This window comes from Pollicipes pollicipes, unplaced genomic scaffold (genome assembly GCF_011947565.3).
Source record: "Pollicipes pollicipes isolate AB1234 unplaced genomic scaffold, Ppol_2.1 Scaffold_4219;HRSCAF=4965_pilon_pilon_pilon, whole genome shotgun sequence".
NCBI lineage: Eukaryota > Metazoa > Arthropoda > Thecostraca > Pollicipedomorpha > Pollicipedidae > Pollicipes > Pollicipes pollicipes.
Genome location: NW_023596448.1, coordinates 14414067 through 14433161, shown reverse-complemented (window position 1 = coordinate 14433161; position 19095 = coordinate 14414067). Strand labels below are relative to the sequence as shown.

The 19095-nt window shown below is 57.7% G+C and overlaps 1 protein-coding gene across 1 annotated transcript; it reads right to left on the bottom strand.

Annotated features, from left to right (window-relative positions):
* Nucleotides 1–745: 745 nt before the first annotated feature.
* Nucleotides 746–18514, bottom strand: LOC119094911 (kinesin-associated protein 3). Its single transcript, XM_037217821.1, has 16 exons — nt 18497–18514; nt 17820–17901; nt 17344–17532; nt 15447–15583; nt 14071–14233; nt 13394–13572; nt 10510–10672; nt 9110–9250; nt 8375–8556; nt 7788–7953; nt 6860–6985; nt 6386–6484; nt 4161–4246; nt 3521–3683; nt 1181–1229; nt 746–845 (listed from the first exon to the last, which is right to left on the bottom strand). Exons 1-16 carry the CDS (start codon nt 18512–18514, stop codon nt 827–829), a joined length of 1962 nt encoding a protein of 653 aa, XP_037073716.1. The 3' UTR covers nt 746–826.
* Between the last annotated feature and the right edge of the window lie 581 nt (nt 18515–19095).

The window sequence follows — 19095 nt, the reverse complement described above, 5'->3', positions numbered from 1 at the left end:
TAAATGAATCGTGTGGCACAAAACAGCTACTAACGGTCATTTGGTAACCTCGCCGGGCAACATACGGCGTCAGATCCAACCACCGCCCCCCACGACGATAACAGCCTGGTAAATAAAACCTTCAGATCCGAGCACACGCTTACACGGAGAGAACTCAAAACCATGCCGAAGACTAGTAAACTTTGGTGCTAACAGCGTGGACACCCTTGCGAGGAAAAGGCGACCAGGCAGTACCACAATGTGTGCCCATGATACATCCTCGGTACAGGCCCCGCGCACGGGTCCGTGCGAGTCAAAACCGCGTCTCGCTTTCACTCTGCAGGGATTTAGTTGAAACTCGCCAAGGCCATTCGATTTTCGCCAGCGTTTGCCAAGCCAAAACAAGCCAATTTCCCAAGACATCCTCCGTGAAAACCCTACAGCACGCCCACGTCAATGAATCGGGCAGGCAGAAGACGTCCAGACTCAGGCTTTAAAGCTTGCAAGATCCGACACAGCGCCAGCAGCTGCATAACCATAACGAACCGCTCCTCTCAGTACGTCCGTTGCCGGCCGGACAGCGCCGCGGGGTCTGATCCGGGGTCAGGCGCCGGCGACCGGTCGGCCCTGGCGCCGCCGCCGGCCGTGGCCGTCCCCCTGCGGCGGGCGGCGGTGACCGGTCGGCCCTGGCACCGCCGCCGGCCGTGGCCGTCTCGCTGCAGCGGGCGGCGGTGACCGGTCGGCCCTGGCACTGCCGCCGGCCGTGGCCGTCTCGCTGCGGCGGGCGGCGGCGACCGGTCGGCCCTGGCACCGCCGCCGGCCGTGGTCGTCCCCCTGCGGCGGTGGCCTACTCCAGCACGTCGAACCTGTCGGCGAGGCGGTAGCGTCACCAGGCGCCGGCCGTCGCACCGGGCCGCGCCCAGCGCCAGCAGCATGGCCGCACACCACTCATCCAGCACGGCCATCCTTGAGGTGCTCCGCTCCCGTCCCCTGCATCCGGGCCTCGGGCCTCCCTGGGCCTTGCGGTGGCAAGGCCCAGGGAGGCCCGAGGTTCTGACCTCTCACCTCGGCCTGGTCCGCGCCCTGAGTCACTGACACAAATCCCACCCTCACCTCCCCTGACTCGTGTAACCGGATCCTCAGCCCTCCCTGGCCCGTGTGACCGGAACCTCAGCCCTCCCCAGCCCGCCCCATCACTGACCTAACCCGGCCGATCTTCTCATCCTCCAGCAGCACCTCGGAGGACGTATCTGCCGGCGACAGGAGGATCGTCAGACCGCACGTCAGGACGGCAAAAGGATCGTCAGACAGCACGTCAGGAGGACAGGAGGACCATCAGACCGCACGTCAGGACGGCAAAAGGATCGTCAGACAGCACGTCAGGAGGACAGGAGGACCGGTAGAACGCGCGTCAGGAGGACAGGAGGTCCCGTCAGATCCAACGCCACTGGTCCAGCACCCGCCCGGCATCGCTGCACGGCAAGGCCGACGGCGCCGGTCACATCAGGCATCACGCTGCGACCACAGGCGCCAGGACAGCAGCGGCCGACGCAACCCCCTTCGGTTTTCCGGAGGGGGTTGCTCCTGAAACGCTCAACGCGATGCAACACAAGTTTGACTGGTTGTGTCAACAGCCAAGGGATGTAGACATCTGAACTCCAGATCTTCAGCTCAAGTCTATTGTTTCACGCACCTATGACCTAGTTTTGACACCCTTTACGGTAAAAATGAGAAAAAGGCGCTCCGCAACGCCTTCTCAGTTTTTTTTGCACTATATATTCTCCAGATTTCAATAGTGTGAAGATTTTGACAACTCGCAAACAAGTCATCAACGCGCATGACCTGTTCCACGGCCATTCTCGGTGCAGGGAAGATCAGGAAAATCTTCAAATTTACCGGGAATTTGGCGTCGGATATGGTAACATGACATGCCACTATATATCGCACGACAGAGTGGGTCAAGTGGATTATAAATACCATACAAGGTCAAAGTTACATCGGGTCGTCCTAAAAGCCGCTCACTGAACGTTAGCAGTCATTTCACATCCACCCAACATTATCCGCGTGCACGAATGTCGCTCGTACAATATCATCCCAGGTCAAGACCATGCAACGCCACGGATGACACCATGTCATTCCATAGGACGACGTAGCAGTACATGGTGGCGTGCTTTAGCTCGTGCCGGCTTTACGCTGCGCACGTGCTTTGAGCGCAAAGCTGCGTGGAAACAGAAAAAAACCCGCCGACAGGTCTCGTTCGATCCAAGGTGATAGGTCAACCGCACGAGACACCTCGCTTTACAAGAGTTGTGGCTCACCCCCGGGGCTCGGGGATTTTGCTTCAGCGAATCGGGTGGGGAATAGGCAGGGGGCCACCCTCGCTGGGGATGGGGGCCGGGCCTGGGAAGTTGGGGCAACGGTCGCGATGTACCGGGACAGCTGCCGTCCGCGCACACACAGCCAGCAGCTAATCAGCGGTCTTCAAGACACCTCTCCCCTGCACAACCCGCCAGCGACAGGGACGGCAGCCGACGAAAGCCCAGATGTGGCGTCAGCCTGAGCAGCGACAGAGATGGCGGCCGGCCGAAGGCAGGGTGTGGCGCCAGCCTGAGCAGCGACAGAGACGGCGGCCGGCCGAAGCCAGGGTGTGGCGTCAGCCTGAGCAGCGACAGAGACGGCGGCCGGCCGGAGCCCAGATGTGGCGTCAGCCTGAGCAACGACAGAGATGGCGGCCGGCCGAAGCCAGGGTGTGGCGTCAGCCTGAGCAACGACAGAGATGGCGGCCGGCCGAAGCCAGGGTGTGGCGTCAGCCTGAGCAACGACAGAGACGGCGGCCGGCCGAAGCCAGGGTGTGGCGTCAGCCTGAGCAGCGACAGAGACGGCGGCCGGCCGAAGCCAGGGTGTGGCGTCAGCCTGAGCAGCGACAGAGACGGCGGCCGGCCGAAGCCAGGGTGTGGCGTCAGCCTGAGCAGCGACAGAGACAGCGGCCGGCCGGAGCCCAGATGTGGCGTCAGCCTGAGCAGAGCATCCCTCAGCCGCCGGCCGCCACCAGACCGGGCGGCGGCCAGACACCAACACCACCACAGGCCACGGAGCGGGACAGTGGCCGGGCCGTTCGTCCAGCAAGCGACGGCAGGCTGCGAGGCTCTGGCGCGGCCGGTCGGGACGGCTTCCGAGTACGGCCCAGGCGCGCCACATCGAACGCCGCGCACGCCAGGCGAGACGGGCGTTTGTACCTTACGGGACCGACCGAGTGAGCGCAGCTGAACGGCAGACGTCGCCCGGTCAGCACAGTCCGTGCACCGTATCTACAAACACGGCTGTCCGGCCGGCGCACGCTCACGCGCCAACATCCGTCCACAGTCCAGCACGGCACGGCACCAAGCCGCACCCACAGTCCAGAGTGATCCCTCCGACGTCTCACACATCGCAACGACCACACCAAACACGAAAAACGAGTGGTGTCACGCCCTGCACGGCAGCTATCGGCCTACCCCTGGCCCGCGGGCCGGGGGGCCGCGTCCTCCGCCGCCGCGCTCACCGGACTGGTACAGCACGTCCCGCTCGTGCAGGAAGGGCACGATGTCGGAGTCGTAGGTGGTCACGTCGTCGGCCGGCTGCGTCTCCACCATGTCCAGCCATTGCGAGTTGTGCCAGCGGAACTTCTCCAGCCGGATGCGCGTCGCCCACTCGCTGTCCGACTCCTGAGGGATGGAGTGGGGGGGGGGGGGGGGGGCGGATAGGGGGAGGGGCGTCAGAAACGGCCGGGGTGGCGGCACGGTTCTCGCGCCCGACCTAGACGACCTAGACGACCTACACTCAACCACGCAGACCGCCGGCCGTGGCCGGCGGCGCCGCCGCCTCACACATGGACGGTCCGACTGACACATGACCTTGTGGGCCTTGACACGGTGCGAGAGTTGCATCCCAGGTGGCTAGAGCTGGTGCATGACTGCAGCCACAGAACAAAAACGGCCAGGCACGCTCACAAAAGGGCTGACATTCCGACAGTCCGGCAATAAAGGGGCAGGCGGCGACATGACGGCCGGAACATACGGCAGCCCCACACACAGCACGCTGGCCGCAGACGGACCAGCTTCCGGCGCCTCATATGGCGCCAGCTCCGGTCACCCCGGTCACTCCGCCCCTCCCACCCGACACCAGGGACGGCGCCCACTGACCGCGATCATGTCCAGCGTTGCGTCACACACGCGTCGGATCTGGGCGTTCTTGTCGTGCAGCAGATCGACCAGGTAGGCTGGGGCGTCTGAAACAGGCGCCGGGCTCAGCGGGGGCCATCCTCAGATGCCCGGGGCACGTGTGGTGCACGGGCTGATGTCGAAGGGCTCAGCGGGGGCCATCCTCAGATGCCCGGGGTACGTGTGGCGCACGGGCTGATGTCGAAGGGCTCAGCGGGACCATCCTTAGACGCCGGGGCACGTGTGGTGCACGGGCTGATGTCGAAGGGCTCTGCGGAAACCATCCTTAGACGCCGGGGCACGTGTGGTGCACGGGCTGATGTCGAAGGGCTCAGCGGGGGCCATCCTCAGATGCCCTGGGCACGTGTGGTGCACGGGCTGATGTCGAAGAGCTCAGCGAGGGCCATCCCGGGACGCCCGGGGCACGTGTGGTGCACGGGCTGATGTCGAAGGGCTCAGCGGGGACCATCCCGGGACGCCCGGGGCACGTGTGATGCACGGGCTGATGCCGAAGGGCTCAGTGGGGGGCATCCTCAGATACCCGGGGCACGTGTGGTGCACGGGCTGATGTCGAAGGGCTCAGCGGGGGGCATCCTCAGATGCCCGGGGCACGTGTGGTGCACGGGCTGATGTCGAAGAGCTCAGAGGGGGCCATCCCGGGACGCCCGGGGCACGTGTGGTGCACGGGCTGATGTCGAAGAGCTCAGAGGGGGCCATCCCGGGACGCCCGGGGCACGTGTGGTGCACGGGCTGATGTCGAAGAGCTCAGCGGGGGCCATCCCGGGACGCCCGGGGCACGTGTGGTGCACGGGCTGATGTCGAAGGGCTCAGCGGGGGCCATCCCGGGACGTCCGGGGCACGTGTGGTGCACGGGCTGACGCCGAAGGGCTCAGCGGGGGGCATCCTCAGATGCCCGGGGCACGTGTGATGCACGGGCTGATGTCGAAGAGCTCAGAGGGGGCCATCCCGGGACGCCCGAGGCACGTGTGGTACACGGGCTGATGTCGAAGGGCTCAGCGGGGGGCATCCTCAGATGCCCGGGGCACGTGTGGTGCACGGGCTGATGTCGAAGGGCCAGCGGGGGCCATCCTCAAATGCCCGGAGCACGTGTGGTGCACGGGCTGATGTCGAAGAGCTCAGAGGGGGCCATCCCGAGACGCCCGGGGCACGTGTGGTGCACGGGCTGATGTCGAAGAGCTCAGCGGGGGCCATCCCGGGACGCCCGAGGCACGTGTGGTGCACGGGCTGATGTCGAAGAGCTCAGCGGGGGCCATCCCGAGACGCCCGGGGCACGTGTGGCGTGCGAACTGATGCCGAGGGGCTCAGCAGGGGCCATCTTTAGACGCCGCGGTACGTCTGGGACCGCTCCCGGAGGACGTCGGAGATGCACGGCAGAACGCTGAGCTCTGATCAGACACGCATCTGCCCTATCAGCAGATGTAGCAGCGTTTCTCTTTTTTTTCATTCAAGTCACAGGTGTAGTAGGTGATTTGGGTTCTAGTGAGGCACATGCGGGGCAAAACCTAGAGCGTACTGGCTGCAATAGCTTCAAGCGAGACCGTCCTATCCCGCATAAGTACGGAAACCCCCAGAAGCCACGCGTTCAACAGCGGCCACAGCAATACCCCCTTCCAGGTGGTACAGCAGTCCCCGGCCCACGTCGACGAACACGCGAGGGCACAGCGGAGTGCCAATGGCGACGACACAGGCGGTGCAGTCCACACATGGCGAGGACCAGGACCAGCAGCGGCGGTCAGGACCAGGCCCAGTGTCACCGGTTAGGACCAGGCCCAGTGTCATCGGTCGGGACCAGGCCCAGTGTAACCGGTCGGGACCAGGCCCAGTGTCACCGGTTAGGACCAGGCCCAGTGTAACCGGTCGGGACCAGGCCCAGTGTCACCGGTCAGGACCAGGCCCAGTGTCACCGGTTAGGACCAGGCCCAGTGTCACCAGGTCAGGACCAGGCCCAGTGTCACCGGTCAGGACCAGGCCCAGTGTCACCGGTCAAGACCAGGCCCAGTGTCACCGGTCAGGACCTAGGTCCAGTGTCACCGGTCAAGACCAGGCCCGGTGTCACCGGTCAGGACCAGGCCCAGCAGCGCCGGTCCGCCGGTCCACCGGGCTCCGTTCAGCCGCGTCGGGCGGCCCTGGGGAGTCGGCGGCGCAGGGAGCGGGGAGCCGCCGCCACTGACGCCCGGCCCACTCACGCGTGTCCTGCACGATGCGGTCCCGGGTGGCGCCGTGCGACGTCAGCTGATGAAACACGTAGATGATCTGCAGCACCATCTCGTCGTCCTCCTGCTTGGCTGTCGAGGCCAGACGAGACCAGACGCGGTGAGGTCTCAGCGAAGCACGCCCACCGGTCTACACGTGACGCCCTGGCAGATCTAGCAATTCGCTGTTGCCGTTGATTGGGGTTTTAGGGCGCGTCAACGCCTATGGTCATTTTGCGCCCACAATAAGTTGCATCCATTCGTTCTTTTTCTTTTTTTTTTACCATCGCCACCTGTGATTGCAAGTCATCTCAACAGCGCTAGTAGCCGTCTATCCTCTCGTCCCGGTGACTGGGTACGCTAGCGCGGCATCCTTCCCACCCCCGCGGTGCAGACCAGCGGGTCAGCAGAGCCCCAGAGGGTCAGACCATCCCCGCCACGCAGCCGACCCCGTCCGGACGCACTGACCGTTGAGCAGGTCGACCAGCGGGGTCAGCAGGCCGGCGTCGGCCAGCAGCAGGGCGCACGCCTCGTCGGCGCACGCCGTCCCCATCAGCACCACCACCTCCAGCAGCAGGTCGTCCTCGCAGGTGCCTGCGCACCACACGGCGCAGGTCACAGCCGGCCGACGCCGGACGCCGAGCAGCGGCCCCGCACGCCGACGGTGTGCGGTGGTCAGGCGGCACGCGGCGGTCATGACACCATGCAGTGAAAGCTGGACACGTGGTTAGCAAACTGTGTGCAGGTGCGTATATGTATGCATGTGCATGTGTATGCCGTATGTTTATATGCATGCAGGTATGCATGTATGTATGTGTATGCCCGCATGCATGCATGTGTGTAAGAAGTGTGTGTACGCATGCATATATGTATTATGTACGTACGTATGTATGTATGATGTGTGTATATGTATGTATGTATGATGTGTGTATATGTATGTATGCATGCATATATGTATGTATGTATTATGTATGTATGTATTATGTATGTATGTATTATGTATGTATGTACGTATGCATGCATGCATGCATGTACGTATGTATGTATGTACGTATGTATGTATGTATATGGTAGAAGGTATGCAATTGTACTGAATAAGGCAGACACCAGCCAGTTGCTCTCGGACCGGGGTTCTCCGGACAGCGTTCACGGTGTTCGCACAGACGTAGCCACGTTCTAACTTCCGTCGACCTTGACAACTGCCCGACTGCCAACAGCGCAATCGTCGTCCAGCCCCGGTTGACACAGTCTCTACGGCCAATCTGAACCGACCCTCGGCCACGCACGTACGCGCGTACGCACGCAACATAAATCACGTCGAGATGAAAGCCTCGTCAAAGAAGACCGTCACAGATAATGCGGCGGCGCTCGCTCAGCCGGCCGCTTCGGCACGTACCCGACTCAAGCTTGGTCTTGATCCAGCCGACCAGGCTGAACTGGCGGAAGAGCCTGTCGAAGTCCAGGTTGGGAATGGACAGGTTGCCGAGCACGCCCACCGCCTCCACCACAAACTCCTCGTCCTTGCAGGAGTGCAGCGTCTCGGCAAACTCGCCCAGGAACTCCTGCGCAGCGAACAGGCTCGGTTGAGATCCGGCGGCTAGGTGAGAGTCGACGGCGGCTGCCCTCTCCGCCCGGCTCGTGTCGAGCCAGTCGTTGGCGGCTGCCCCCCCCCCCCCCCGTCCCCCCTCAGCCTGTGTCGAGCGGCCCATGAATCGGAAAAGGGAAACGAGCCGAAGGCGACAGAATCGCAAGACTGAAAACGACAGAATCATAACAAGGCAGACTGAAGGCGACAGAACTTTAACACAGCATACTGACCAACAGCAAAACGTAGGCATGTCTGATTCAGTAGACGACAGAGGCGGTTGATTCAACACATGTCTGCCGTTCAGCACCTTCGGCCACCCCGCGCCGCACGCGGCCTACACCGTGCACCGGCAGCGGCCCGAGCGCGGCCGCGCCCCTGCCCACTCCCCCACTCACCAGGAAGAGCACCTTGGTTTGGCCATCGTGCTGGCTAATATTGCGGATCATCTTCATGAGCAGCGGATCGGTGTGTTGGAAGGCGCGTGCCACCAGCAGCGCCAGGCCGTCGGCCTCGCACACCAGCTCGGCGTTCCGTTTGTTCGCCGTCAGGTTGATACAGAGCGCCATCAGCTCCAGGCCTGCGCGTGAGCGTGCGGAAGGTGGCGGCGCCAGCGCGAGTCGCCGCTGCCGCTCGCTGGGCCAGCCGCAGCGACGTCGACTACTGGGAGCCCGCGAGAAGGCTCGCGCGATACGACTGACATGGAGCCGCGGCTACACGTGCGATACGACTGACATGGAGCCGCGGCTACACGTGCGATACGACTGACATGGAGCCGCGGCTACACGTGCGATACGACTGACATGGAGCCGCGGCTGCACGTGCGATACGACTGACATGGAGCCGCGGCTACACGTGCGATACGACTGACATGGAGCCGCGGCTGCACGCTTTGAGCGCGCATGTGACGGCTTTCCCGCGCAGCGACGCGGTCCGACTGGACCCGCTTCGGAGCCGAACGTTCCCGTCGGCGCAACAGGTCAGTCAAACGTCTCCTGCTCAGCTTCACATCCCGTCACGACAACAACGAAAACATCAACATCCTACATCCCACATCCTACATCCTACATCCTACATCCTATATCTACATCCCGCAGAGCGCCCGGCAGGTGATGCGCGGCTGGCGCACGTACCGGCTTTGGGCTCGGGCCACTCCAGGATCAGCTTCATGCAGAGTGGCACACAGTCGGTGTAGGCGAACATCGACTTGACCTTGTCATCCATCGACAGGTGGTACAGCACGGCGATGGCGGCCGACCGCTGCCGAGGCGACGCTGCCCGCACCGACACCGTCACGGTCACGATCACGGAGTCAGTCAAGGCCAGGGTCGGGGTCGGGGTCGGGGTCAGGGTCAAGGTCAGGGTCAAGGTCAGGATCACGATCACGATGAGGACCGGGTGCAATATTAGTGTTGTGGGCAGCCCACTGTTGCCTAGGTAGCAGCCACAATTGGCGCAGAGATCCGCAAGTTTCGTCACAACGAGCTCTCGCCTGGCGTGGGAGAGAGCCCGCGGCTCCCAGGGCAACGGCCATGTTCCACGGGGCATCCCCATATCCCAGCTACATTTCATGTCGTATACCATGGGTGCTCTCTGCTACGGCATGGCAGAAGCTTTTACGTAAGCGACACAAACACAACGATGCTTGGAGAATAGAACGTTGTCCGTTACCATAAGCGCACGATGTATTTCGCTTTTCAGTTGCTTTGTTAGCCTTTCAGACATCACAACCACAGCACCCATATGAAGTGAGCCATTGTTACTGTTCTCACCCACTTATGAGCCCAATTATTATTCAATGTGAACTCACCTATGTGTTCTCACATACGTGGGTTCTTCCGTCCCACGCCACTGAGCACAACATGTGGTGTGCGTGCGACAGCCGCAGTACAAACCGCACAGCGCACCACCGGTGAGCGAATGTGGAACAAGGGCGCAACGTGCACCAACGCACCCTGCCTGAGACAACGGCAAAAAACGTGATGCACCTACCATCCCGTGGCAGAAAATTAGACCCTCCCACACAAAAACGAGCCAACGTCGCTAGCGGAAACAGCCCAGACCAGTGGCCTGTGCCGGTGAGCCTGTGCAGGACCCGGTCTGTACCGGTGAGCCTGTGCAGGACCCGGTCTGTGCCCGTGAGCCTGTCCAGGACCCGGTCTGTATCGGTGAGCCTGTACAGGACCCCGTCTGTACCGGTGAGCCTGTACAGGACCCCGTCTGTACCGGTGAGCCTGAACAGGACCCGGTCTGTACCGGTGAGCCTGTGCAGGACCCCGTCTGTACCGGTGAGCCTGTCCAGGACCCGGTCTGTACCGGTGAGTCTGTACAGGACCCGGTCTGTACCGGTGAGCCTGTGCAGGACCCGGTCTGTACCGGTGAGCCTGTGCAGGACCTGGTCTGTACCGGTGAGCCTGTACAGGACCCGGTCTGTACCGGTGAGCCTGTACAGGACCCGGTCTGTACCGGTGAGCCGGGGCCGGACCCGGCCGGACCCGGCCTGCCGCTGCGCCGCTGAGGGTCTACCACTCACGGATCAGGTTCACCAGCTTGGGCAGCAGGCCGACGTTGACCATACGGGCGCGGTGTCCGGCGTCGAACGACAGGTTCAGCAGCAAGCGGACGGTGATGTTGAGCAGGTCGGCGTTGTCGTGCGGCACCAGCGGCGACAGCTTCTCGGCCACGGCCAGCTCCAGCTGTCGGCAGCCACGTCCGTCTACAGTCAGTCGCAGGACGCGGGCACCCCAGCCGAGCGCGCGGTACGCAGCGGCGGTCACGTGTCCGCGTGCGTGATCGCCTCTGAATGCTGCAGAACGTTGTATTCGTTCGACATGCGAACCATTGACCGGTGATGTAAGATACGGGTCTTGGACTGTTATACGGTTTCTTAAAGTTTACGTATTAATTCTAATTTAGTACTTATTTGCTCATCTACCTATTCATTCATTCATTCATTCATTCATTCATTCATTTATTAAGTTATTTATTTATTCATTAATTTATTCATGTATTTATTTAAGTATGCATTCATAAGCATATATCACATTATATATATATATATATATATATATATATATATATATATATATATATATATATATGTATATATATATATATATATATATATATCCGCTCATTCATTCATTTCTTTGTTCATTCGTTCATTCATTCATTCATTCCGTTATGCATTCATTTCATCTCATCTACAAGCATTTCTTTACGTGAAGTTCAAGTTGACGTTTGGACACTGAGGTTTGCGTCGTCGCCGTCATTGGGGTTTTACGACGCACCCAGCTGCTGAGGCTATATGGCGTCGCCTGTTTCTCACCCTGGCAGGAGAAGTCGTGGTAATTGGGGTTTTCGGCCGCTTCGACTGCGCGGTCATATAGCGCCCATAGCGCATGTCCTAATCAGAGTTAATCGGGAAGCTCAAATGACCTATCATATGCCGCGAACGATCCGAGCCAGTGTATAAATAGAACAGAAGATAGTACGCGACAGGAATTTAACGAAATTTGCGTCGAGTGCTGGGTCATTACCGAGTAAATCGGAGAGCGTGAAAGATCCAGCAGCCAGGCCGAAGTACATCAGACGTTTAACACGTAATGCGGAACAAGAAACGAATACAGAGCGCACAGTAAGCGTTGCGTTACATTGCCAGCACCGAGGCGGTTCCTCGCGACACAAAGGGTAGCTATGGCTGGCGTAAGTGTGACCGATCCGCAAGCGACTTAGAGTGACTTCCTTCCGTCGTGACGACTTCCGATAGATTGACTGTCATTCCTGGATAGCCGGCTTATTTTAAATATATTGGTGCCCACTGTATCCCATGTGCTCTGCCACCACCCTCGTAAAAAGGAAGCTATAGCTGGGTATGTGTCCGTGTCGGGTAGTGGATATGCTCTTGTGCATGGACGAAGCGCAGCACGCTCTGCAGCGGCGTCGGCGAGCTCATTTCCAGTGATTCCCGCGTGGCTCGGAAGCCAGCACAGCGCTTTGACCTTCCCGGCCCGGTTTAAGGAGCCAAGACGTAATACAATGTCCTGTATAACGGAATTCGTGAGATTAAAACGTCTTAACGCCGAAACATTATTTAGCGATTACGATAAAAGCACGTGCAAGGCACCTTCGTCCACCATTTTAAAGCAGAAGGCCTTACTTATCGCCACTAGCTGTGGCGTATACACAGACGAATCTGTCGGTATCGTGAATGACTGTGTGTCTTAGCCGCACACCAATGCGCAACCAATGCCCGTATCCGTTTTAGAACCGTCCGTATATGTGGTTTTGTATCCCCGATACATTTCGATGTGATGTAAGGCTGTAGCTCTAGCAACACATGGCATCATATCTTGTTTTCGAGCCTGCGCCAGGGACACGTCGGCAACTGGCGACACTAGCGTCCATGGACGGGCCGGCAGGCTGAATGGGCGCATCACATTCCGCAGACTCAACCTACTCTCACGAAGGACATCGTGAACACGCTGGCAAAAAAACCGCTGCGTTTTGCGTCCGCTCGCCTTGGTAAACATCTTATGTTTCGCGTGAAAACACAGCCCTTTGTGTTGGGTAACGCGGGAATTTCACCAGCTTGATAGCGTACCGTAAGCCTGACAACTTCCTTCGGATCGCTAGCGGCGGTTCATTGGCTTTAACGAGCAAGCTAACTGCTGGAGGCGTCAGAGAAGCACCAGTGATGACTCTCAGGAAGGGCGGGCTCCGTTTGAAATGAACCCCGTGCCTCTCGCTTCCCAGACACACACCGAGGTATGCATGTACGTACACATGTATATATGGACAAGGTTTCCTAGGAGCCTTCAGCAGTATACAGGAGAGAGACCGAATTCAGGATACGACAGGATAGATGAACAGGAAAGGGAAGAGGCTGTAGGCAGGAGTCACAAGACCTTTTACACACATCGAATTGACCGTCAATACATGCTAGAGTTCATGAGCATCACCAAAAAATGGAGGGGGTCCGCTGCAGTGTCAGCCAATAGAGGAAGTGGGTGGAGGAAGGGGGGGGGGGGGGGCGTGTGGGAAACACGAATCGTCACTCGCCGAGAACAGAGGTCCTTCGGAGCATAAGTTACCAGTGAACACGACTGGAACGATCAAACCTTACTTGAAAACGTTCAGGCAGGATCCCACACCTGCCAACCGACCCAGTGGCATAACCCACAACAGGTGGACCTCGTAGGAGGTGTGAACGCCCGGCCGACGGAGGACATGTACAATGCAGATCACAATAAGGACATGGCATTTACAGGATAGGGTCACAAGCCATTTGTCTTGGATAAATGGCGTGGGTTCAAACCCAGGTCTAACATAAAACACAATTGAGTGGTACTCAAAAGCATTGGCCCTGAATCCGACCACACCGTTGGAAACCCAGCGCGGCGTAAACCCGGTCTCACCATATCGTCCTTGTTCTCGACGTAGATGGACAGCTTCTTGAGGAAGGTGACGACCAGCAGGAGGAGGTCGGCACTGTCGCGGTCCAGGCAGCGCACCAGCAGCGGCACGATTCCCTTTTTCCGCATCTTCTCCTCCGTCTTGACGTCCTCGGCCAGGTTCAGCAGCAGATACAGGCACACTGCAGGGCGCGCGCCGAGGCCGGAGGGTGAGCGGCGCCGACCGACGCGCCGCCAGGCTGCACACCTATAGCTGCAGACCTGCCCCCTGTCCGGCTCCGTGACCCGGGGGCAGCACAGCGCAGGCCGTTCTAGCTTTACCCAAGGACTGAGACGAGGTATCAGTGCCACGGATGGACTAATTGTTCGGACTGCCGCCCTCGGCTGGAGTGTTTGTGTGTGCACAACGTTTCGGCCAGTTGACTCTCCGGCAGTCGTCATGGAGTCCTGAGAGGTATTATGGAGTCCTGAGAAGGACTGGATGACGCTCGGCTTCCCGCCTGCTGTGGAAGGCGTCTCGCGGCGTAAGATGTGACCAGACATCCTGGGTCTGAACAGGCGTGTCTCCATGTAGCATGCCAAGAGTAGACCGTGGTCACAGCCCCACCAGCCCGCGTCCGTCCCCTCGGACCGCCTTGTGAAGCCGCCCCGGTGTCCCTCCGCCACCACCAGCGCCTGACCTCTGAGCAGCTGGTTCTGTCGCCTGACCAGGCCGGCCATGGTGCGGCGCGCCTGCTGGTACTCCTGCTCGGGGCCGGCGCGCTTGCGGCGCGCCAGGTCCTCCCGCCACTGGGCGTGTCGCTTCAGCTCGTGGTCCACCATGTCCATGCAGAGCGAGCCCATCTGCGCGGCGGGCGGCAGCTGTCACCGTCGGTCTGCTGACCTAGCCCGGTCAGCATGACACTGCGACAGGTCCACAAGTTGACGGCCCATTAGGAGACGAGAGAGAAGACAAACACTCGTGTTCCACGAGGGATGAGCCCGTTGGTCCAGAACGTTGTGCTTCCGCCGCTCGCGGCCGAAGCTCACTGTAGGCGTCTCACGTCTACTCGACTCTCAGACAGCTGTCGCACTTCGGCGGCAGATTCCGCTGCCCCCCTCCTTCGACTACGGCAAAGGCCGACCGGAGCTGAGCTGGTTGGGAAGTCATGTCCTAGTAATCGAAACCCCTAACCCGCGGAGGGGGCAGAGTACATTGGCGACATTTGGCGTTCAGCGACGTATCGACTGAGAGGCGTCACTGAGAGGCGCTCTCATTGTGTTTGCAATGAAAACCGCACCCAATCGGCTGCAAATGCGGCTTTTGGCACGCAGTATTCATCATTGTTGGCACCGGTTGGAGCTGCAGTGGCCATACGTGAAAAGCTCACAGTTTTCACCCGAGGGCCCTCAAAAGCGGCCGATGCGTTTGTCGGTACTGAAAGGTCATTTGGCTAAAATCTGCGTTCCGATCCCCCCAACCGTGGTGGGATGGGTCCGAGTCCCTTAAGGCGCTCGCTATTTGCCCTTGACTATGATGGCCTGCGGCTGGTGGACGCAGCCGCGCAAAAGGCCATATGACGTCACAGAGCAGGGCATACGGTGCCGAGCGATGCGGCACGCTAACCTTTCGCCGCAAAATTCTACCATTGGCCTGCAGGTGCAAGGCCGGCTGGAGGAGTCGGTCTCACACAACAAACACTACTTTAAGTCAGTACTGGACCATGGAGCGATCTAATCTTAAGTCGTTGTGAGTTAGGAGATCTTATCCTAGCATTAATCGACCTTCAGTGTACCAGGGGCGCTGCTATACAGGAGTCATTAGCAACAATGATAAAAGTCCGGACAAAAACGAAATGTTTGTTAATATTACAATACTTCCTGTGTCACACGTTCAACCAGGATTTCTCTGTGCACTGAAAATCATCTATTATCAGAATGATATCGCCCGACTTTTCCTTGTATCACGCTAATCAGAATACGAGAACTCAAAAAAATCCCTGGAATCTGGGCGCCAGATTTCCCTTGCTGCTGCTATCAGTTAGTGCTATCAGGCTCTGCCCACGCACGCGCCCACCTTCTGCTTGACGACAATGCCGTGGAACTGGGAGAAGGTGGACATGCAGAAGAAGATGTAGACGATGTTGGTGGCGAGCACGGTGGACTTCTTCCACTCCTCCCGCAGCGTTCGCGACAAGGCACCAATCATGGCCTCTGGAACACGTCACGAACAGCTACATCACACCGAATGGTCGCCTGAAGCGACACGCCTTTGCTAAAAGCAGGGCCCCCGGTTAGTTCGGCAACAGTCCTGTTCGGAAGCCCAAACACACGGCGGACGCCATGAAAATATATTGCAGGCTTCTACGCTATCATCAAACTACTGAGAGGCAAGTCATGAAGCGGAGATTCGTGGCGAGTCACCAGATATTTTCGCCAGCTGTTGGAACACTACGTCGGAAATACTGTGCAACTGGTAATACCCATGCTCTGTGTTTCAGCTCCAGTCTGCAAATACACGACCGACGCCAGGCACGTCCGACGCGGAAGCGACGGTGGCCCAATTTCAGCGCACACTAAATCTGAGCGGCTCAAACTTCGGCGCAAAGTCGCCACTCATTTCGGCGCATAGAGAGCTAATGCTTCAATGGACCATGTTTCAAGGGCAGTTTCAGCAAAAAAAAAGTTGCCAGACATTTTTTCAAGCTGAAATAATTTACTAAAAATTAGTGCAATTCGGCCTGGCCTGAGCTCGGCGACGCGTGTGCCGGATTCCGCGCATTGATGTCGCGTAAGCGTCTGGCGCATTGGATAGAGTGTTTGCATACTAATCACCTGACTGAGCATACCTTTTGCCACGTTGTGTTTTTTTTTTTATTACGTGAAATCGGTCCAGATAGGCCGTAATAATGAAATCTAAAATGATCTGTGTGCCAATGTGATTACTAGCCACATCCGTTGCTGCTCGCATTACAGACCAAGACCGAATTGCGGAGATGAACTGGAACCGTCACGAAAAGGCACTCAGCCCGTGTTTTTGTCGGTAATCCCAGCAGCCGAAATTACCATGTACGCGACGCGAGCCGCGCGATGGTGGTATTGTGGTGAGCATAGCTGCCTTCCAAACAGCTGACCCGGGTTCGGTTCCCGGCCAACGTCTTATCATTTAACCTGAGCATAATCGCTTGCAATGCTTGATCAATCCCTTTCCATGGTACCGGACTGCACCGGAACTAACAGTAATAGCTTCACAATATGTTCATATCAGACATTTGAAGCGGGCCCCTACCCACAATGACAACTGGCTGCAGTTTCGTTTAATTCGTTGGGCAGCCTGCATTCGGCTGTGTCAAAAAAGCAAAGCTTGCAGGGCCCATGCTATTTAATTGTGTGTCCGGCCCTGTCCATCATGTTCTTATTGTTTGGATCCATTGTTATTCAAAACAAAGGATTCGCCAAAAATCTTGTACATGTTATTTCCTGAACGACAGTAATAATGATACTGCAGCGAGTAAATACATGTGATATGATGAATGAACGAAGGACATCTTTCTCACCTTGTTGTCAAGATCTCCATGACATGAATTTAGGTAACAGCGTCTAGCATCAAGGTTCTCCAGTCATCCCTTATCCTTGCTTAAGTTTGCCCAATTGGGGCGCCAGACCTTCCCTGACGGTGTTTGACATGTTAAAAAAGCACCACTGAAAACTGAGTTAGGCACACCTTGGGCACATGTAACTTCTTGAGTGTCGTAAAACAGCATCGTGTGTTGTTTTTTGCGTGACTGCTTGGAAAGTTGTGACTCAATGTTAAGTCACGTACATATTAGTACATGTCACACATTTGGTACTGGGGAGGACATGTCCCGCTGGGGGCTGCTATGTGCGTACGCCCCTGTCCCGGAAGCCTGACCGGTCGCTGGCCACGCGCCAGCCGTCACCCGTCCCACCCGTACGCCGGCCGGCCCACTCACCATTGTTGACCAGTTCGTCCAGGTTATCCGGGTTGCGCGCCAGCTGGAGCAGCATGCGCGAGCCGCGCTCCTTCTCAGCCACCTCTTCGTACAGCAGCTCCACATACGCATCGACCTCAGTCAGGCAGGCGGGCACGGCCGGCTCCGGCGAGGAGGGCGCAGAGTCGGCCGCGCCCGAGTCGGAGGTACCTGTTGGCACGGCGCGAACCCCGGTCAGCGCGGCAGCCACCGGCCAAACACGCACGCACGCACGCACGCACGGATATGCAGCAAGGGTGGGCACGCAGAGTTCCGACGGACGCTGAGCAGCTGATGCCGATCTGGGCCGGCTGACCTGCGGTGACGGGTGCCGACCTTTGACCCTGACCTGCGGCGCTGTGCTTGGCGCGGCTGGCCGCCGCGCGCTGGCCGCCGGTTCTGCAAATAGAAGATGGCCTGCTCGACCTCCGGCCGCCGGGATGGGTGGATCAGCTGACAGCGCGCCACCACCTCCTGCGCCAGCTGCGCCACGTTCGTCTTCTCGCTGAGAGATGTCAGACGGATGATCTTCTGGCACTCCTGGTAACAGCAGGATGGTGTCAGTGCCCAAAGGGCAAATAAAACTGTGGTTTTACAAAATGTTGGAAGGAAGAACAATGTGGAAGGACTCAACATTTGGACAATTGTCTGTGGTACTGCTTCCTACATTGAGACCAGAGATGATTACATGATCCCCTTTAGGTTCCTGTCACATAGCTTTCCAGTTAACATAGTGTGCTGGCTATTATTTGAAAGGGTTGAAAGAGTTATGAGTTAATTAATTATATTTCAACATGCCTCTACTTTCACACAAAGACAAAGGCCCAAGCCCTGATGATTCATGTGCTGAGGGCTGCCTAAACACCATGAATTGTACCCAGAGATCAGACACTAATCACATGTGAACAAGATACACTAATCCTGCTACTGCATACACAAGTTCCCAAGGAAATAATGATCTGACTGTGTGTGACAAGCAATACTAATTTGCTTGCAACACATCAAAATTATCTAGTGCAATTAATCATGTGTCACACCTGGTTTATGACGGTACCTGATATTTTGTTAATGATCATTATCAGGGGCACTTGTCATGCTAACTACAGAACAACTATGGGAAGTTAAGGCACCATACCTTTTTGTCACCAAGCATGGGGTCACCCAATTCACCAAGTATTGTTGCCTCCAATTCATAGTTAACAAGAAGGGCTTTTTCAGTGGGATGCACATCAATGCTTCCAGTTTTAACACGCTTTTTTAGGTACTTTGCATCCTCTGTTTGCATTGCTGTGCACTAAATCTGAAATAGTAGCCAAAATTATGGTTAGAAACCCAACATGCCCAGCACACGAGCATGCAGTACCCCTTTGGCAGTAGGGGTATATGTAGTAAAGTAAATCAGAGTTGTGGTTAAGGGACTATAGTAACTTGAGCAAAAAACAAAAATATGTGGTTTATTCCATCCCTAAGTGAACTGCGCTGTGGGCATTTGAAATGTCAGGAACATCAATAAGCAGTTTGACCTCCATAACAATTCTTAATATGCAATATGGGGCAGAGCATGTATGCTGAGAGGCTTCTTACTGTGTATTGATGGATTTTCAGTTACAAGCATAACCACGGCGGCCAAAGACGATCAACAAACAACTACTGATCTATGCTGTCTCTGATGCCCTACCCCGGCCAGCTTTCAGCAATGTGGTGTATCGTATCCATAAGACAGTCATTTTCCAG